Source organism: Artibeus jamaicensis, unplaced genomic scaffold (genome assembly GCF_021234435.1).
Source record: "Artibeus jamaicensis isolate MK-2021 breed Jamaican fruit bat unplaced genomic scaffold, CSHL_Jam_final contig_2189, whole genome shotgun sequence".
NCBI lineage: Eukaryota > Metazoa > Chordata > Mammalia > Chiroptera > Phyllostomidae > Artibeus > Artibeus jamaicensis.
In genome coordinates, this window is record NW_026521450.1 from 21310 (window position 1) to 43512 (window position 22203).

Here is a 22203-nt window from a genome sequence, read left to right on the forward strand (position 1 = left end):
ACCACTTTGGTCAGACAGTATCATGAAATCCCCCTTTTACATTTAACCTGCCTCACTAAACATCTGTGTTTCACCTTCCATCTCCAACTGGCCACTGATTCCCCGGAAATACCCATTCTTTCACACAAAGATCATTACTATCCACTCCTGTCTGTTTCATTTACTCTGTATGAAAGCAGGAAGACACCAGCACACCTTCTTCCCTCATGCACACACTGCACAGTCCCCAGTGGCCTTTTTCTCCTGGAAGATACACCTGCAGCCCTCAAACCTCTAGTCTCCCCCCCCCCCCCCGTCCTATGCCCACTCTGCTGAACAGGTACCTACACCAGTGCTTGGTGACCCCTCCAGAGAAGGCTCTGGAAGGCAACTGATTAGATTTCTTTCATCCTCAAATCACCTGTGGGCTAGTGGCCATACCCAGATCATATAGAATTCTCCAGCTGTGCAATGACCTCCAAGAGTCTGACAAATGCCAACTGTGCCCCTTACGAATGGATGACGGTAGCCTCTCCATACATAAACCAAAACCCCAGCTTCCCCCGACCGTTGTTCACTGATGCTTGAAATTGCTTTAGGGAGAGACGATGGCTTTCATCTCACAACTAGAGAAACCATTGAAGGTCCTGGATCAAGTCATTGATTTAGACTAGTGCACAACAACACTGTATAAATGGATTGAAGGATTGGATGGTGAAAGGGCACCTTAAAACACTTTATCTGGGTGGCTCATTGAGTAGGAGTGTCGTTCTGTACACACCAAAAAGGTTGCGAGCCCCAGTTCAGGGCACATATACATAGGTTGTGGGTTGGATCCCCAGTAAGTGCGTCTTTGAGAAGCAACCAATAGATGTTTCTCTCTCACACAGATGCTTCATTCTCTCTCTCACCTCCCCTGTATAAAATCAATAAACATATCCTCAGGAGAGGATTTTTTTTAATGAGTGTAAAGTGACAAAGGATGTACCAGAGAAGGATGGGGACATACTCGAGAGCTTAAAAAAGCGAAATCTTAAAATCGTTACACCTGGAGTCCTATTTGGCCCTACCGCCCGCTGTTCGTCCACAGGAAAGTTACTCCAAGTTACTGTTTCTTATTTCTAAAACGAAGGTAAATATCTATCTCCCTCCAGAATTACTGGGAGACTTTGATGCCATCCTTCATGGTGAATATCTTCCTCCTTTCTCTGTTGCTTCAGGCATCTGGAGCTCTATTCCTAACCACAGTAACGCCATCCTCTTTCTTAGCGTTTTAGATCATGTGAGTGAGGAATCTAGAACCACCAAATGTGGGTTCAAAACTAGCTCTAACATTTGCTGTGATCTTGGGCAAGTCACTTTACCACTCTTCCGTTTCCTCAAGTCTCAATGAAGACAGTAATAGATCTCGCCTCAGGGGTGGTCGTTAAGGGTTAAACGAGTTAATAGGCGTCATGTACTTAGGAATCATTCTGGCGCGCATACACACACACACACACACACACACACACACACACAGAACTTGTACTTCAAGAAATGCTCGCTACTATTATTCCTAAGGACTTTTTATCACCTGCCCACCTTCCACAAACCAAAAGATTTTAAGCTCCTCCACTTTTGCTCTGTAATGTACAAAAGTCCACTGTAAATTCCCACACATCCTCGCAGGTTTCCTAAAGCCCCAGCACCATCTTTAAAGGGCCAGGCTACCTGGTCCTCCCACCACAAGCAAACAGCCTCAGCTCTTCCCAGCCTCTCCTCACATCGCCCTGGCAGGACTTTGGGGAAGCAGACCCTGCAGGAGGCTGTGGCCCGGGGGTGGGGTGGGGGTGGGGTGGGGTGGGGCGTGGCAGAGACAGGAGGGCGGGGTGGGTGGGCGGGGCTGGAGGGCTGCTCTGTGACGTTCGCCCCCGCCCCTCCGCTCTTCCGCCTCGGTTGCCAGGCAGCGCAGCCGGCGTCAGGGTTGCCAGGCGAAGGCTAAGCTCTAACAAAGCCGGCTCTCGCTCCACCTCTTCTGTCGCTCCAAGCCTAGGCCGGTACCGACCTTGCCCAAGTTCTACTGCTTTCCCTCTGCCAAGGGTGCCAGGCACCGAATCTCTCACCGTACTTCCTGCCTGAGGCCAGGCACCGGGTGTCGGCTGGTGCCAGACAGCTTATTTGGGAACGAACATCAGGTAGCAACTCCGAAAGGGGAAGTGGAGGGAGGGGACAGCGGCGAGCACCCCGGGGGCTGCGTGGGTCTAAGGGAAGAGTCCTGCTCATGGGCCCACCTGGATTTTGAATCCTTGTCCACAGAACAAGAGGAGGGGATTATAGTCTTTAAGAGAATATGACCATGGGTGATATTGTTTCTCTGCCCATACTATATCTGCATTTTTGCACCAAGAACTACTATTTGTGATTTCTTACACAGAGAACAATGATTTGAAAACATAACAAAATCTCGGATCAGAGCCCCCGACGTCACTGATTGGCCAAACCTGTTCTTTTTCTTCTGTAACGTGGTTAAAGGAATACCGGCGGTGGGGGTGGGGGTGGGGGGATGGGGAGGAGACTGGGGTTGTCATGAGGACCAATGAGCATGACTAGCAGTTTATAAAGAGCTATCATTGATTCATTTTCCTGTGATTTATTTTCCTAACCTTTTTTGAGCACTGACTATATTCCAGGCACCAAGGCTATAGTGAGAGTATAGTGAACAGAAACTGAGCGTTCCTGCCCTGAAGTTTACAGTCCATTGGGAGAGGCAGGTATTAATCAAAGAATCATGCATGTAGTTTAAAATTAGAGCTAAATGCTGGTGTGGAGAGTTGGGTAAATGGTGCTCTGAGAAGATATAATGAAACTAAGGGAGAGCTCAGGGAAAGCTGAGCTGAGATCTGAAAAACCTGTGAAAAGTGGTGAATGCATTCCAAGCAACCATAACCATGTGTCCAAAACCCACCACCTCCTATTCCAAACCCAAACAAATCCATGCAGTTGCTTGGTCTTAGGTTCCAAGAGCCTTTCATAGACACTACCTCTGGGATTCTGGCATCTAGAGCCTTTCATTCATGTAATTGGAGCCCCTCATTTGTATAACTGAAGCCCTGTTTAGCCCACACCGATAAAACCAAGTGAGAGGTTCCAGAAATAAATCTATATTCCATATGTGTTGAGACCTATATTCTTTAGCACTCAGCATGTAAGTGTTGGCCATGATTCTGACTGGGAGTGATGTGAGTTTTAAAAAAGAGGAAATTGGTTGAATTTAAGAGCTGGAGATGAGGGGGCTAGAATGGAAGATTGAGAAGGGTCTACCGTACTGAAAGCTTTAAGAATGGAAAAGAACTTTACAAAATCATCATTCTCATAAAATGTTAAACTAAAATGGGCTTTTCCCCACTTCTCTGATCTGAAATGAACAAGGGGTTCATGTTACTCAAAGGCATAAAAGTTGGGCTTTGGGGCCTCTCCACCCCAAGGGGCCTATAATTTTAAGTCTCTGTGGCTCAAAAGGACATAGACCTCCTGACAGTACATGGGAACAAGGGAGGGGAATTTGACCTGCTCCCCCTTCAGTGCTCTCCATTTCTACTGTGGGGCCACCAAGGACCCAGTTACCCAAACTTTACAAGTGGGGAGTCACCCTAAACTCTCCTCTCTCCTTTTCTTCCTCCCTCAGTGGCTACCAAGTCCTGTAGCTCCTGTCTCTCCTATCCCTCCCCACTGCAACCGCTTTTCAAGGCAACAGTGCTTCAGAGTTGTTACCAAAAGTGCTTCCATATTCTCCTAACCAGGATCCCTGCCTGAAGCTTCAGTCCATTCCTTTTACTGTCAGTCAATGCCTGTTTCAGAGTCGAACAAAGAGGAAGAAATCATAGAACAAGTTTACCAAAGAAAGTTCAATATAAAGAATGTTTAACTATAATGAGTAATAGAAGAGAGATTGGAGTAATAGAAGGTTGGTGAGTAAGGCATAAAGAGCATATATAGATACAAGCATACATAGATACAGGGACCAACCACAACCCTTGAGACAGATCACCCCCAAAAGAGACAACCTTCTAAGAGCTTGTTGCCGAGGGTGTGGCCATATCTCATTGGGTGGCAGAGAAATTTCTGAGGTGCCAAGGAGGCACAAATCTCTCTGGAGTTCTGGAGAAGCCAGTCATGAAAAGGGGACTGACTCACTGGCTCCACTCTGCTACAAAGCTTCCCAGGAGAGGTGCTGGGGAAGCTGGGAACTGCTGAAGACTGGACGGTACAGCAGTCAGGCACTGAAGAGATCACGTGAAGAGATCACATACGGCAGGTGCTGCAGAAACTGCACTGCAGGATCCTAGCACTGGAGAAATTGCATGTTCCCGGGCCTGATAAAAGGAGAACATGTGTGAACCCACAAACAAACCCCTTCCTCTTCCAGTATCCTTCTAGCACCCTCTCCTGAGGAAGCTGAACATTATGCCCACTGACAAAATGAGAAATATTTTAAGGGTCTAGTTCTATTTTGCTGAGGAGGCAACGCAGGGTGAATTTGGAGAAGAGGCACTAAATTGATAACTGGAGCATCAAGGTAAAATCAAAATCTGATTTTATGACTATAGTGTTTAAATTCCCTGGTGGCTCCCTATTGCACTTAATAGAAAGTTCAAAAGCCTTATCTTGTCATACCAGACCTTTTATATTCTGAACTTGGCCTGTGTTTTAGCCTTAGGCCCAAATACTCTCCTTTTGTCCACTCTAGCCCTCCATAATTAATCATAGTTCCCTGAATTCACCATGTTCTCTGACACCTCCCCACCTTTGTCTAAGCAGTCTTAGCCACAAAGAATTCCCCTCCTTGCTCTCATCAGTAAACAGGTGCTTATTAAGTACCTGCTCTGTACCTGGCATTGCTCTGGGGGCTGAGATTATAGCAATCAACAAACCAGCTTCCTGCAGTCTCTGTTCAAATATCATAACTCTTTGGGGAGTATTTTCTGATCCCCTTTTACCTTTAGCTAAGTAACATTCCTTACCTAGGAGATTACCTGGTCACCCATATCTAGTGCAGACTTGTCGATACTTACTATTAAACTCTGTTTTAATCATTTTTTTTCCTGCCAGTCTCTTCCAGTAGCCTGGGAGCTGTCTGAGGGCAGGGTGTGTGACTCATGTATTTCTATATCCCTGTATTCAGCACTATTCCTGACACATAAGTTTTGTTAGGTTAATTATTTGCCCAGGATCACATAATGAGTAAGAGATAGGCCCAGGACTAGAATCCTGGTCTCCTGCCTTATAGTCAAGAGCGCTTCTTAAGTACAGCTCAATCCACCCTATGGGATCTATTGGAAAAGACAAGTGAATGTTGAACATCATCAGGAATGGTAACAGAAACAGCACAGAAACATAGCCTTGATGTTGTATTGAAAACTAAGGTACATTCACCCTTCAGATCCCTTTTATACATTGAGTCCTTACATCATGGTAAAGCTGCAATGAAATCAGAAGTAGATAGCCTAAGGAAATGGATGAAAATGATGTGGGGTATTCTGACACTTTACTCTGAAAAATGAAGACTTGCATGCACTTATTAAGGTGCCCCCAAATTTGTATACCAGATTCCCAAATGAGGGGACATGTGACACAGCTTTAGGAAGCACGGTTACCATGGCAGTCTGTAAGTGGTAGCCTTGGATTTGTGGACCATGATGTGAACCTAGGGAAAATCAAAAGAGGTTCACTTGTTAAATAATGAATGTAGAACTCATAACTTCCAAGAGTGGTACTAGCATGATATACAAGCAATTCTGGGAAATTTATTAACAACACTGCCAAAAGTTCTACTCAAAACATTGGGTGGGGAGACAAGGTCAGATAGGACTACTTTTGGCATTTTTGTTGTTGGCATCCAAATCTGGGTTGACTTGATCATGGGCCGACTCAAGACAGAAAAAGATCCAGACTTCTGTGAAATAAAGTTGGAGAAGCAAGATAATATGAGTAAGACAAATCATGGAGAGCTTGAAAGTCAGATAGGGCATCATTCTGATGTGAAAGAAAGATGTGTAATTGCCTTATTCAGAGAGGGGCGGTATGGTACAGTGTGGAAAGAGCAATGAAGTAGACCTGAGTTCTTGATTAAACTCCAACAGAAACTGTTATCTTGTGCCAAACACTTCACTTATTTGTACATCAATTCTGTCCTTTGTAAATTGAAGATACTGAACTATAGTGTAAGTCAAATTAAGCCCCTTCTTTAAAAAAAAAGAAGAAAGTTGTTCCTTTTTATTTTCCTGACAGATTTTTTTAAGTTTATCGGGACTGAAGTGGGGAATGGAAGAGAAGGATGAATAAAAATGGCTATGATACATCAGACTAATGCAAATGAAACAGTAAAAGACATTTGTTTTAGATGCTTTAGTGGGAAAGGGGAACCATAGAGTAGGTACGTGGCAGGTATGACTGTGCATGGTTGAGAGTTTACAACTGGAGATTTGGGAGTCACTGCCATAAAGCTCTAGTTAAATCCTAAAGCAAAACAAAACTAACAAAAGCATCTCTACCTCAACCTAGAAAACAGTAGTTTGAAGCAGCTCCAGGCTCCCACTGCAAGAACTAAAAAAAATCTAGAAAAATAATTTTTAGGAACATTGTAAAGACATCAGAGAGCTTTAGAAACAATGAGGACTAGATTACAATTTCTAGTGTGGAGCGCCCTTCCAAGGTGGGCTGAAGATCACAAGCCATTTTCTTCCCTGGGGATATGTGCCAACTTTGGATGTGGACTCAGGACTGTGTTTGACCCCTGCTGAAAGACTTTACCATGGAGTAGTCAAACACCACGGGCATGACAGGTCAGAAGTTTAAGGCATCTAAACACCAGTTTTTACACAATGTCTGACATAGTTGAAAAGGATGAGGCATGCATAGAAGCAAGGAAAGTGTGTCTAGAATCAAGAGAAAAGACATTAGAGAGGAGATTCACAGGTAATCCAACCAGTGGAGTCATCAGACACTCACCTGAAATTAACCATATAGAACATGTTCAAGAAAAATCAAGGGAAGAGATGCATAAATGGACAAGCAGAATTTCAACACAGAAATTACATCTTATTAAAATCCCTGACGCTCTAGAACACAAAATACAGTATCTGAAATTAAGAATTCATTGAATAGCCCTGGACAGTGTTCCTCAGTTGTTTGGAGTGTCATCCCATAACTGAAAGGTTGCAGGTTTGATTCCCAATCAGGTCATATACCTAAGTTGTGAGTTCAGTTCCCAGCCTGGATTTATATGAGAGGAAACTGATCGGTGCTTCCCTCTCTCATTGATGTTTCTCTTTCTCCCTTCCTTTCTCTCTAAAAGCAATGGGAAAAAAAATGTCCTTGGGTGAGGATAAAAAAAATTCATTGAACAGGTTTAACAGCAGCCTGGACAGCAGAAAATATGGTTAGGGAACTTAAAGGGAGATCTACAGAAATTATCCAAACTGACCAACAGATGGACAAACCAAACAGAGTATATGGCCTAAAATAGATATAATCAGTGTCCCAGGAGGTCAGGAGAGAGAGCATAGAATCCCAGAATGTAAGGGTCAGTATTAGTAGAAGCAATGTCTGAGAACTTTTTAAAACCAATGAATTGCATCAACCCACACAGCCAAGATGCTCAGCAGAACCTCACCAGAACACTTGGGCATATCATAATCAATCAAACTAATGAAGATCAAAGATAAAGAGCAAAGCATAAAACCAGAGGAAAAAAGGTGCATTACCTCCAAAGGAACAACTAAAAGTCATCTGGCTTATTTTTAAAAAACGATGTAGACAAAAAGGCAGTGGGATTACATACTTAGAGTACTGACAGGAAAAAGTTCCTAACCTAGTTTTATAATCGGTGAATATATCGTTTGAAAAGAAAGACAAAATTAATACATTTTACACAAACAAAACATTATAGACTTCTTTCCCCACAAACCTGCACTATTGAAAACAGAATTTTTCAGCCTGAAAGAAATTAAGCCCAGAGAGTAGTAAGGATTTAACCCTGACCATTAGGAAAGGAGAACACATGGGCTTAAAGAAGTGAGAAAAGATGAAATTGACTATTTACAAATAACTTCATATATCAACAACAATGTATGTAGAAATAAATGGTAATCATACAAAGGGTGGGAGAAGAATATTAAATTGTTATAAGGTTATTTTTATTATTCATGAAGTAAAAGTATTAGGGTAGACTTAATAAATTAAGAATATAAATTGTAATCATTAGGGCAATCAGTAAAGAAATAATAAAAGAATATATAAATAAAAAAGCTAATAGAAGAGAAAGGTTGGAATAGTAAAAAAATATTTGACTGCTATTAAAACAAAAACACCGGTTCGATAAGTACAGCGCCGTCGAGACTGTGCCCACCGGGCACAGCACAATTATCACTCCCCCCCCCATTAAAAAGACAAGAAAAGCATAAAAACAAATTAAGAAAATAATCCCATTTACAATTGTAACAGAAAGCATAAACTTAAAATGGGAATAAATTTAACTGAAGATGTGAAGGACATGTACTTTTAAGAAACAAATGACAGAAAACAATTTTTTTTCAAAAACCCACACCAGTATTTATACTAAATGTAAATGGACTATATAATCCAATTGACAGACAAAATTTTCAGAGTGTAGTTTCTTAAAGTTATTTACCAAAGACACATGAACAAAAATATTCAAAAATAATGGTGAGAAAAGTTTGGAAAAATGTATACCTTTTAAAAATTAAGCAAAACAACTAGCAAATTAAGCTGACTTTAAAAGAAGTAAAACTAGGCATAAAAAGAGGCAATAAAACAATAAAAGGGTTAATTCAATAGGAAGATTGAAAAAACTTAAATATGTGTGCACCTAATAACAGCTGAAAATTTTATCAAGCAACAATCGACAAAACTAAAAGAATAAATAAAACCAATCCATAAGAACCTCTGCACCCCAATGTTCACAGCAACACAATCTACAATAGCCAAGTGCTGGAAGTAACCTAAATGCCCATCAGTAAATGAATGAATCAAAAAAACATGGTACATTTACACAATGGAATCCTATGCAGCAGAAAGAAAGGAGCTTCTACTGTTTGTGACAGCATGGATGGAATTGGAGAGCATTGTGCTAAGTGAAATACACCAGGCAGTGAAAGACAAATACCATGTGATCTCACCTTTAAGTGGAACCTAATCAACAAAACAAACAAGCAAGCAAAATATAACCAGAGACATTGAAATTAAGAACAAACTGACCGTAACCAGAGGGGAGCTGGAAGGGCATACTGGGGGGAAAGGGGAAAGGTATTTCAGGAACAACTATAAAGGTCACATGGACAAAACCAAGAGGGGTGGAAGCAAGGGAGGGAGGAATGGCTGGAGTGGGGGCTTAATGCAGACAACTGTACTTGAACAATAAAATTATTTTTTAAAAAATAGTATTATGGAGAAAGCTTTGGAAGATAATATCATGCTTGATTCTCTTACTAAAGTGACTCTGCGTATTTCATGACTCTGCTTTGTGGCTCAGTTACTATAAAATAACCTAGTTCCACTAGATTCCATGTTTTTAAGTATATTTTATTAATTATGCTTTTACAGTTTTCCCCCTTTATCTCCCCTCTGCCCTGCATCCCCCAACCCTCCACCATTCCTACCCCTTTAGTTCATGTCCATGGATTGTACAGGTAAGTTCTTTGAGTTCTCTGTTTCCTATACCATTTTTTACCTCTGTCCGTCTATTTTATGCCAACCAATTATGCTGCTTCTTCCCTGTACCTTTTCTCCCCTGTTCCTCCCCTCCCCCTCACCACTGAAAATCCTCCATATGATGTCCAGTTCTCTGATTCTGTTCCTGTTCTTGTTGTTTGCTTAGTTTTTGTTTTCATTGTTTTTCTTTTTTTAGGTTCATTTGTTGATAGTTGTTTGTTCTCATTTTACTGTTCATAGTTTTTGATCTTCTTCAATTTCTTAGATAAGTCCCTTTAACGTTTCATGTAATAAGGTCTTGGTGATGATGAACTTCTTCAACTTGACCTTATCTGGGAAGCACTTTATCTGCCCTTCCATTCTAAATGATAGCTTTGCTGGATAGAGCAATCTTGGATGTAGGTCTTTGCCTTTCATGACTTGGAATACTTTTTTCCAGCCCCTTCTTTCCTTCAAGGTTTCTTTTGAGAAATCAGCTGATAGCCTTATAGGAATTCCTTTGTAGGTAATTTTCTCCTTTCCTCTTGCTGCTTTTAAGATTCTCTCCTTATCTTTAATCTTGGGTAACTTAATGATGGTGTGCTTTGGTGTGTGCTTCCTTGGGTCCAAGTTCTTTGGGACTCTCTGAACTTCCTGGACTTCCTGGAAGTCTGTTTTCTTCATCAGATTGAGGAAGTGTTCCTTTATTATTTGTTCAAATAAGTTTTCAATTTCTTGTTGTTTTCCTTTTGGCACCCCTATAATTTGGATATTGGAACATTTGAAGTTGTCAAAGAGGTTTGTAAGCCCTTCTCACTTTTTTCAATTCTTGTTTCTTCATTCTCTTCCAGTTGGATGTTTCTTTCTTTCTTTTTCCATATTATTGATTTGAGTCCTGGTTTTCTTCCTGTCACTGTTGGTTCCCTTAATATTTTGCTTTACTTCGCTTTGGGTATCTTTCATTTGTTCATTCATTTTTTTCACCAATCAGTTCTGTGAGCATTTTGTTTACCAGGGCTTTAAATTCTCTGTTAGATAGGTTGGCTATATCCGCATCACTTAGCCCTCTTTCTGGAGTTTTGCTCTGTTCTTTCATTTGGGCTCTATTTCTTTGTCTGCACACACCGGTCTGGTTGATCTGGTTGACTGTTTCTTTAATTCTTTGGTTGTCAGAGTTCCACGCAGTTGAATTGTCTGGCACTTCTGGTTGTTTATTGATTTTAGATTGGTTGTTATCCTCCTTTTGGTTGTGTGAAGAAGTGAAGGGTTTCTACCTATGCCTCCATCGTGGCCGGAACTCAAATTCCATATGTTTTGATTCTAAAATGGATATTATATTTATAAAATTCAAGAGCACTCATTAACATATTTTTGTAAATGCTAAGAGAAAAACAACTACCTCAGAGATGTTTTTAACATACCTATCTCAGTAACTGATAGAGTTATCACATGAAAAAAGTAAAGTGCATAGAAGATTTGAACTACATAATTAAACCTCTTGACATATATAGAACATGGCTTCAGAGGAAATATTCTTTTTAGGTATACATAGAACATTTACCAAAATTTATAAAAACTATTTGAGAGAAAAAAATATATGGATTATAAAACAAACAGCCAGGGGCTAACCTTCAGGAAATTCTTTGACAAAGTGATGATAGAGACAAAAATGAACAAAATGGCAAAGAAAAAGGAACAACAGACACTTAGGACAAGCAAGACTGTATAGCCATTATCCAGTGGTACACGATGTTTCATGACAGAGTGATCGATGTCTCAAATTCGAAACAGATGCCAAGAAGTCTTCTGGGGCAAATCACTAGATTTAGTAGCCCTTGAGCATTTAATGACATCTGTATTTGTGAAAGCAATTTCAGGGCAATCATCAGAATGGAAGCTTTATAAGGGGTTAAAGAAGGAGGAATCATGTGGGAAGAGTCAGTTCTTGGAGCACTTGGGAAGTTTGAAAAAGAGAATTAGACCAAAGGAAAGGTAGCGAGGGTAAAGATAAATAGATAAGAGATGGCCAGACTGTGCCTATTGGTTGGAAGAGAAGGTGCCAGGGAGGCAGAAACAATGACATTTTCTGGAGAATGTAGAGGGGTACCAGTCCAAGTCTGTTGCTCAGGTCTTGGACAAGGCAAAACCTAAATGCTCAAGAGGTAGAGGAAAGAATATAAGATCAAAGAGGTAGATTGAAGTAGGCAGAGAATGGCAGTGTGAATTCATTCTATACCCTTGATCTCAGGGAGGAAATGACTGCAGCTACTGAGACTGAGAACAATAGTTGGGGGCGATGCAGGCTGGAAGGGAAAGGCATTCACTGGAGATTAAATAAGAAACAGAACTATTTTGTTGGGGAATGGCAACAATCACTGTGGAAGCAGGAGGAGCTAGAGAGTAGCAGCGCTGCAAGGTTGGAATGTGCGGCACTGGATGATATTGTAAAGATTTCCATTATGTTACTGTCTTATAAAATACAGGTAGAGTGAGGCCTAAGGAACAACCTGTATCCAAAAAGGTTGTTGACTAAATGAAGCCTGACTTGATATAAGCCTATTTTCTGGTTCTTCAACTTTCTCAGGTTATCTTGATCTTAGAATCACATGACCATCTTAAAATTTGTTTGTGCTTTGTTTATAGGTGTCAGATTCTTAAAGGCCCCTCTCCCTCTACCAACCCCAGCAAGCAACTTCAATTCTCTTGAGGGAATCCCAGCTTCTAGTTACAAACTAATAGAAAGTTACATCGCTTGATCATGCTGTTTCAGTAAGAGAGTTAGTAAACTGTTAGCTAGATGTTCTTATTTCCTTGGCTTCTATTTTCTTCACAAAGTACCAAGTGTCTTTGGTCTGTGTGATATTAAATGAACTCCGCAATCAAAATTTCTCTGTAATAGAAGAAGTTCATCTGCTTTCATAATTTGTCTCGAACTTTTTTCTTGGCTTCTAATCAATGCTACAGTTGAGTCATTTAAATTAGAAGTTAATCATTGCCTTAACAATTAGTTTTTTAGAGTTCACCTTCTAATGAACATTTTTTAATGATATAAATCTCAGATTTCACCAAAAATTGATTTCAATAACCACCGGTATCTCTTTTATAACATGTAATGTTGAAAGACTGGAACAAAACTTAGACGGTTTCCAGCAGAAGTATTTGTCACTGAACTGTACCAGAGGCTTCCCCAGCCTTTCCCATACCACGGCCCACAGAGAGAATATTTGTGAAGCACACCAGGGTGAACTACAGGGTATTGGTGGTGCATACGGTGCTTATGAAAAGTGCAGGGTATACATTTACATAATTACAATAAAGGAAAATACAGCATGAGAGTGAGGATATTTAATGCTTGACTTATTTAAACATTTAATATTTTAATGAAATATTTGCTATTTTTAATGGAGAAATCAAACTTGCTCTCTTATCATGCATTTGCTTTATACTGCTTTGTGTTGAGATGACTACATGTAGTTCCCGATCAAAACTTTTTAGTGCTGTTCTCCTCAGTCCTTGTAGTCAGCATGAGTGAGAAAGGCAGCCCCACAGATAGATCTTTGCGAGTGGGAGAAGGCTATTTATTGATTTTTCTCCAATTGACAGGAACTCCTTTCTCACTATTAACCAAAATTTGGATCATTTATCTCTTCTTTCACTGAAATTCTTATGATAACGTGAATGGATTTCTCATATGCTTGAATTTTTGCATGTCATGTATTTCCAAAGAATGTGACACTGAACAGATGTTTGCTATTAGCCTTGTTTAGGACCAAAGTTAGACTATCAGTCAAACTCCCCACTGAACTAATTCTGACCTCACCTTTCCTTGGAATTCATGAGCATTGCTGGTATACATCATTATATTTTCACACATTCCTTACAATTTTGATTAAATTTATTCCAGTGCTCAAAAATGTTAAGACAATTTTGTAAAGACAATAAATTCTCCTCACCAACTCTTTAATAAGGATCATTATGGTTTTTTTTTTAATTCCTCTTTTAGGTCCTACCCTCCAGAACACCCTTTTTAATTGCTGGTACATTTGTAGGAAACATCAAACTCTTTCTTTGCATAAAGCCAACAATACAGTGACTGAGCCATTAGCAGCTTGGATTTTATTAGTAGCGTCCTTTAAGGTGGAATTTGCATCTCCAGGTGAATGCATAGATGAGAGCTCTGCGTGAACAGAGCAGTGTCTTAGTTGCATCTTAGGTGTTCAGACCACGGAGAACAGAGAGGAAGTGAAACCTCCCCACCTTCTGGTCATCACAGCTTTCCCACTCGTACAGAAACTACTGTGCTTGGATAACCCAGAAAAATCTGATTTGTTTTAAAGTATATAAAGTGCCTCAAATACTTTATCTTGAGTTGTTTATTTTGGTAATTTTGGGCAAAGCATATTTTTCCAAGCATTCCTCCTAGAGGATTCGACGAGTGCTGTTAACCAATCACCATCACTACCATCTGCAGGTTCATCACTCTGCAAGGAAGCGCTCTGATGAGTCAGTGTCCTAGAGAACGTCCTCAGGGCATTTTCCTAGTGTTACTCCAGAGCAGGGCTTCTCTTACTTCCTTTACTTAGTTTAGTTCCAAATGTCACTTCCCAGGCAGGTTAGTAAATGAGTGATTTTATCATTGTGAGGGACATTTGGCTTTAGTTCTTAATTATGTGACCTTTTAATGAGCTTCTTGAACCCAATCTGAGGTCATCACTGTTGTGTTTGTAAATATGGTTGCACACAGTTTCACAAACACTGGTTTTCAGTGCGTGGTTTCGGGGCCTTCCAAGGATCCTTGAGACTTTGGTGGGTTACGAGTCCAAGAGGTTCAAACTATTTTGGTAGTCATACAGAGACATGATATGTCTTTCTCTTTTTCTTAAGACTGTACAATGGAGTTTTCCAGAAGCCACATGATGTGTGATATCACAAGAAATTGAATGCAAAGCAGATATGAGAATCTAGCTTTTTCCTATTAAGCCAGACACTAAAAGATTTGCAAAACCATTTAACAATGTTTCAATTCTCACTAAGGACATTTTTGTTTCTGAAAACTAGTATTTTTTTTAAATTACATAACTTATGTTAACAGGTAAAAAAAATATTTCTTTTTAAATAAATACATATTTTAAAATTTCTAAAATGATAAATATTGATAGCTATAATGAACATTAACGAAAGTTCTTTAGGGTCCTCAGTAAGTTTTTAAAAATACTTTATTTATTTATTTATAGACAGTGGGGAAGAGGGGAGAGAGAGAATGTGAGAAACATCAGTGTGAGAAACATGGATTGGTTGCTTCTCCTCCTCCTCCTTGGTCCAGGCTGGCACTGAACCCACAACCCGGGCATGTGCTTTGACAAGGAATAGAACTGGTGACCTCTTGCTTTGTGGGAAGAAGCCCAACCACTTGAGCCAGACCGGTCAGGGCCTCAATAGCTTTTAAAAGTGTAGAGGGGTGCTGAGGTCCAAAACTCCAAGAGTTACTGCCTGAAGACATTCTCTGTATAATACAGACATTTTCTATTAATGCTCTGGCATAATTTACCTGGCACCATTGTTTTTTCATTTGATCACTTTTCAATGGTAATAAGTTATTTAGGCAGAAAAAGGAAAAAATGATCAAGGCAAACACATCCAAATTCAAAATAACCTTCACTGTATTGCCTAAAAAGTGACTTAACTTTATATATATATATATATATTAACTTTATATATTTTTAACTTTATATTTTTAAGTGCATATGTCTTATGAATCTCTAAAAAGTATTCAACTATAATCAGATAGTTAAAATGATTAATATTTAGATTTAAATTACACTTGATGGTAGGAAGACATATAACATGTAAAGTACTTAAGGAGACATGCGTTTCTGACTATAATAAATCAATATTCAAAGGAAATAAGGTCTATCTTCTTAAGATATTATAAATCATAAAGTTTTTGAAAGAGTAAGTATTTGATAAGGGGGAATTTTGGAAGTATTATCATTTAATTTAATAACTGAAATGCTAGCTTTTTCACAAAATATAAATATTCCTTATACTCAAGTATGGTTAACATATTTTGAAAAGTGTTTTTCAGAAGATTTTAAAAGATTTTATCTCTTCATTTCTAGAGAGAGGAAGAGGAGAGAATTACCAACGTGTGGTTGCCTGTCATGCGCCCCCTGCTGGGGATCTGGCCCAACACCCAGGCTGTGCCTGACTGGGAACTGAACTGGTGACCCTTTGGTTCTCAGCCTCCTCTCAATCCACTGAGCTACACCAACCAGACAGGGTATTTTCCATAAGATTTTAAAGGTTGAAGTTTTCTTTACTGAACCAATTAAATTATTTTCCATTATCATTTGTTTTTAGAAGCAAACATTGTTTATTTCTATAAACAAATAATGTCATTATGAAATCAATTAAGAATCAGATTTTGGATATTTTGCATCAGAGGCCAAAAATAAATATATACATACATGTAAAATATTACAATTCTTAAAACATACTCACCCAAGGATATGTTTATTGATTTTAGAGAGGGGGAAGAGAGAGAGAGAGGGAGAGAAACATCAGTGTGAGAGAGAAGCATCCAGCAGCTGCTTCTTGTACTCACCAGAATCAGGGCTGAACCCACAAGCTAAGCATGTGTCCTGACTGGGAATCAAACACACGAACCTTCGGTTTATGAGATGGTGCTTCACAAACTGAGCCACACCGGCCAGCGCTCAAATCATAGCTTTAAAAATGAACAAAATCAATTATATTTTGATGAAAGCACATATACCTTCTTTATTGGGAGAAAATTATGTGAAAAATAAGAGCAAATTAAATAAAAGAACTAAATATTTGAAACACCTATTCATGCCCTGGCTGGTGTGGCTCAGTGGGTTGAGCACCAGCCTACAAACTGAGAAAAGTTGCTGGTTCAGTGTCCTGTCCAGGGCACATGCCTGGGTGTGGGCCAGGTCTCCAGTGGGGGGGCTGCAAGAGGCAGCCAATGAATGTTTCTCTCACACATGGATATTTCTTTCCCTCTCTTTTTCTCTCCTTTCCCACTCTCTAAAAATATAATCTTCTTTAAAAAGAAACACATATTCACAAAAGATGATAACTGATAATACATTGCAATTAAAGCAATAATCAGAACTATGCTTTTAACATGATGGTTCAAGGGGAAAATCCTCTATAAGCATCTTTAATGGCAGGTGCTTTGCATAAAACCTTAAGAACACAAACAATAATTACTGAAATCTGGAAGATTACTGACTCATCCAAACAGTATCCAAGTAGACTGTCAACTATTTGAAATTTGTGAATGGTTGTAAATTTTGTATCACTATAAAAATGTTTACAACCACCAATCTCTGGGGCACGCCTCTAACCTATTCTGCCATGACCACCTGTGGGAAGCTCGGCTTTAGAAATCTATACAAGGTAGAATGTATCACAAATAATGTTTGATCATACACAAGTCTCCTAGGAGGACCTGTGGCACAGTATGGACTCAAGACAAACCTTGAGGGTGTGTAGGGTTTGAATAGATGAAAAGGAAGAGGAAACCAGAATTAGCAACATCCTGAGGAAAAGAGAAAAGCATGTTGGTTAACAAAAGAAGAGAAAGTGCTGAGCTTTGAATGGATAATTTCTTGGAAAGAGGCCACAGTAAACTTAGTGTTGGAAATCTGTGTAAGTGCTAGCAGAAAATTTACAGTTGAAAATCATATGTATAAAATCATGGAAAACCTTGAAAGTCAGGATATAATTGCCTTAAGAGAGGGCTCTCTAACCTACTAACAGTGGTGTAGAAGATCTATGTAGACACAGTGACCAGAATAGACCAGAGAATGACTGGAGACAAGGATTCCAGCTAAGAGGCTGCACAATAGGTGGCGAGGAGCTGAATCAAAGTAAAAGGACTGGAACTAGAGAAGGGAGGACATTTCAAAGGAAATATCAATGGGATTTAGTGACAGATTCAACAGAGTGAAGAGAATGGGTGGCCCTAGGGCTTTGGTGCCAAATGACTGAGGAAATGGTGACAGTGTTCAGAAACAAATTTGGGACTCAGCTGGGAGAGGGAGAATGAATTTTTGTGGAGATGGGTCCTTGAGGCAGGAGGAAGTGTGGAATGGAAGCGTAAGTGAGAGTCAGCACAGTTCTGTGGTAGATGAAGCCCTGAGAGGGTGTGAGCTCTCCAAGAAGGGCAGCGGAAAGACATAAGCTCAGAATGTTGAAGACTCAGCTTTGGGAAGATTGTGAACTCTGGGTTAGCAGGAGGAAGGAGGAAGAAAAGTCATGGTGACAGAGGAGATGAGGAAAGTAGAAAAGCAAAAATGGGGTCTACCATCAAATCAAGGAAAAGCCTCAAGAGGGACAGGACAGTCATGTTGAACAGGCTACTACCACCTCCGGCTGTGTGTTCAAATCCTACCTCTGTCACTTGTTCGTTACATGTCATTTCAAAAGTTTTTCTCTCTCAGTCCATTGTTTGTAAAATGCTGATAATATAATCTACCTCATAAGGATATTTTAAGTGAGAATATGTATACAAAATACTTAACACTGTATCTGGCACACATCAGAAGTTAACAGATGTAATTGGTGACTTTCAAGGAAACAATAGAATGATGGGACCAGAAAAAGTTGCAAGAGATTAAAGAAGAACTGAACATCGAGAAAGGACAATAAGTAGGTATGGAGACTTTGCATGGGTAGGGATTCCTTGGCCAAAAACGACGAGAGACCACAGAACAGTTGCTAGAGAGGTAATGGGGTGAAGTAGAGGTGTTATTTGTCTAGCCTATGGTGAGCAAGGGTAATGATTATTAGTGTTGTCATAGAAACCTATTTCACTAGGGCTGGGCCTTTATTTCATTTACATGAGGCCATCTGAGCCTTCAGAATAGAAATCAAAGAATTGCACGACTCAAAGACCCTGTCAAAATACATGTGAACAGTTAAAGGGTGCAGCCCTTGTGAAAAACATTGGACAGGTCTTTAAAAACTTACAATTAGAATTCCCATCTGATCCCTCTTCTGAGTATACTACCCGAAAGAATTAAAAGCAAGACCCAAAGAGATATTTTTATACCCATGTTCATAGCAGCAATATTCACAATAGTGAGAAGGTTGAAATAAGCCAGATGTTCAACAACAGATGAATGTATAAACAAAATGTGGTGCATACCTGCAGCGCGATATTATTCAGCTCTAAAAGGAAAGGAAATGCTGACACAGGCTAGAGCATGGATGAACCCTGAGTACATTATGCTGAGTGAAATAACCCATATAGAAAAGCACAGGTATCTCACAATCCCACTTCCATGAGGTACTAGGGTAGTCAAGTTCATAAAGACAGACAACAGAGTGGTGGTTGCCAGGGTTTCAGGGGAGGGGAAATACAGAATCATTATTTAATGGGTAAGGAATTTTCAGTTTGTGAAAATGAAAAAAGTTCTGGAGAGGGAGGTAGTGATGGCTGCACAGCAGTGTGAATGTGCTCAATGCCCCTGGACACTTAAGAGTTGTTAAAGCTACAAGCTTTATGTTATGTGTATTCTACCAGATTTAAAAAGTACATTTGCAGACAACGTGAACAAAATAAAGCAATGCTCTTTGTGAAATCAAATGTATTGAAAACTTACCAGAGACAATCAACTTGTATTAGTAAGTTTTAAATTATGAACTATTTTATACACACAAAATAAAATGCACATTGTAAATATGGGCATAAAAGTAATGAAACAAACATGTGGGCAACTACTATTGAGCTTAGAACACAGAACATCACTGATAGTGTTGGGACCCCTGTCACATCCCCCTGACCACACCCTCTCTCTCCTTCCCCGACTCAGGTAAGAGCCGTTTGGATTTGTGTTTTATCGTCTGGTGCTCTTCATTACGACCCTGGGATAACGTATGTAACCCTAAACAATGGGTTGCCTTTCCAGCCAGCGCCACGAGATTCACACGTGGTGGTGTCTGCAGCTGTCCTCTCCACAAATGGAGGCTTTCATCCTTATGTAGTGACTCTTAATTCCTAATGGTGCCTCCTGCCTTCAGGTCTCTGTTGTCTAGGATTAACACGTCTGTATTAACTTTATTTTGGTTATCACTTGCCTATTTAATCATATGTCCTTTTACCTACAGTCTTTCCACATCCTTACATCATTTCAGATGTGTCTATAGCTGAATTTTTAAAAAATACACTCTGGTAGTTTCTGTATCACTGTTTCTTTTCCTTCCTTACTTCCCTCCTCCCTTCCTCCCTTCCTTCCTCCCTTCCTTCCTTCCTTCCTTCCTTCCTTCCTTCCTTCCTTCCTTCCTTTCTTCCTTCCTTCTTTATTTCTGATAAAAATTGATTCTTTTCTATCATGTTATTTATACACTTTTCCTATGTGTTTCCCTCTCCTTTCTTACTTCTTTTTGATTAACAAGTTGTTTTGTTTTGCTATGATTGTTCCTAATTCCTTATGTCTCCTTTGCTAGTTTGGTGGTGATATTACTTTCATAGTAATTACCCTTGAAATTTTACTGTGCATACTTGATTTTTTACAAAGTCTAAAATTAATATCTTTATGCTCCTCTTCCTCCAAGTAAAAGAACATAAAGTAAAAGATAACAGAGTACTAGTAAACTGAGATCTCTCTAATTTTTTTGTCTTGGGATTTTCCAACCAGGCTGGTAGGTGGTATAATTTTTTTTTAGATTTTATTTATTTATTTTTAGAGAGAGGGGAAGGGAGGGAGAAAGAGAGGGGGAGACAAACATCAATGTGTAGTTGCCTCTTGTGCACTGCCTACTGGGACCTGGCCTGCAACCCAGGCAGGTGTCCTGATTGGGAAACAAATCAGTGACTCTTTGATTTGCAGGGCCATGCTCAATCCACTGAGCTGCACAAGCCAGGGTTGGTGGGTGGTATAAATTTAAACCATAGATCTAGTGTGTGGCTACAGATTTGTAGGAGACTACCTTGCCTCCCAAAAGAGGTAACAGTGGAATCAGATTTCTATGTTACTTCCCCTGCAACAGGCAGGTATTCTCAGTCCCACCCTTTCACCCTAAGGGCGTGTGAACCCTGGAGGGTCTCATATTGGAGGGGGACAGTGGTTTGAGAGTCCTTCAGTTCAGCTGTTTCCATTTTGGGGGCCCCAGATCCGGTCTGTTCCCAACTTGCCTGGCCATTTGTCTGAGTTCCAAGTTCCTGGCATCCGCACTTGCCCCTCATTTTGTCATTTGCTGACCATTCTGTTTCCACTTTCCTCACTTTATTTGACCAATTGCTCCTTTCCCTCATCTTCTTGCAACTTAACAAGGCAACTTGAAAGGTATTGTTGGCTGGGATTTGTCTACATCTAGGTGTGTTTTGAGGGAGGGCTTTACAGAATACCTAGACTCTTTCTGTACTAAATGCAGACAAAATCTTTTAACCTGTTGTTTGTGCATAGAGTATGTATGGATTTTCATATTTTGTTCCAACATGTCCTGGAACTTTTTGAGTGAAATGTATGAGTTTTCTCTTTTACAATTAGAATAGATAAGTACCTACAGATGTAAAGAGAGATGTTCATCAAATGACTACTTAATGCTTATTTTTTATTTGTAAATAACCTAATTCCAAATATTAGAGAATTCACAGGATAGATTTTGCCCCACTCTTATTTGGCCAATAAGAGTTGCACGGCATGGAAGATGATTGTGATATGCTGTGGAGTTAATGAGCTGTTTTGTATGACCCCACTTTGATGTATACAAACAAATATTTACATTGATAACATTCTGGAAAACCATGCCTAATATTTGGGTTGATATCACTAGAAGATTTTTTTGCTTATTTCTTGTTGATCTCTAGTTTTTTAATGAAAGAGTATTCTGTATGTTCTTTAATGTCAAAGGAAAGAATTATTTACTTGTGTCAAAAATCAAGAATTAAGTAAAACTCACGTATTTCACAAAAACTACCTTCAGAGCTGTGGAACAACAGAATGCATCTGTCTGGTGGGGTAGTGAACTCCCCAGTTCTGAGAGTGTCAGAGGATGGGTACCCTCCTGTCCAGGGTTCCTGTTGTTTTATAATTCAAAGTTTCCCATTTTATTTATTTTTTTCTTTGCCAATAGCCCAACCAATCAATGCCTCAGATGGATAAGCAAATATGCATTCCGCCGGAGCTGCCGGAATTGCTGAAGCAATTTACCAAAGCTGCCCTTCGGACCCAGCCTCAGGATCTCATCCAGTGGGCTGCTGAGTACGTACTTCTTTCTCACCTCCAGCCCTGGTTTCCACTGGAGGTGGAGAGAGGGGCTGGAGCAGGGGAGGTCTTGGAAGACTGTGAGGAGGTTGTCATCACTGCACCCTGGGGGTTGGGATGGATTAGTGTAATCTTTGATGTTCAACTCTCTCATTTCTTTGATGCTTTAAACTCTATACATAAATCCATCAAACCAAGTGGAGATGAGATGCCCTTAAGCAAATCAGACTGAGCAATAGGATGCCAGGGCAATAGGCAGAGTGTCCCAGGGCAATCAGTAAGTCAGATTATCACCTCA

General features: G+C 39.9%; 1 protein-coding gene across 2 annotated transcripts in view; it reads left to right on the top strand.

Annotated features, from left to right (window-relative positions):
• The first annotated feature begins 1936 nt into the window (after positions 1-1936).
• Positions 1937-22203, top strand: part of LOC128626415 (ropporin-1) — a 29080-nt gene continuing 8813 nt past the window's right edge. The window contains exons 1-2 of one of the 2 annotated variants that reach the window (XM_053658808.1): positions 1937-2153; positions 21775-21902. In XM_053658808.1, the coding sequence (XP_053514783.1) occupies positions 21787-21902 (116 nt within the window). In that variant the 5' untranslated portion in view covers positions 1937-2153; positions 21775-21786. Of the gene's footprint in view, positions 2154-15899; positions 15947-21774; positions 21903-22203 lie in introns of those variants that run through there. The other variant, XM_053658812.1, reaches the window with a different exon arrangement.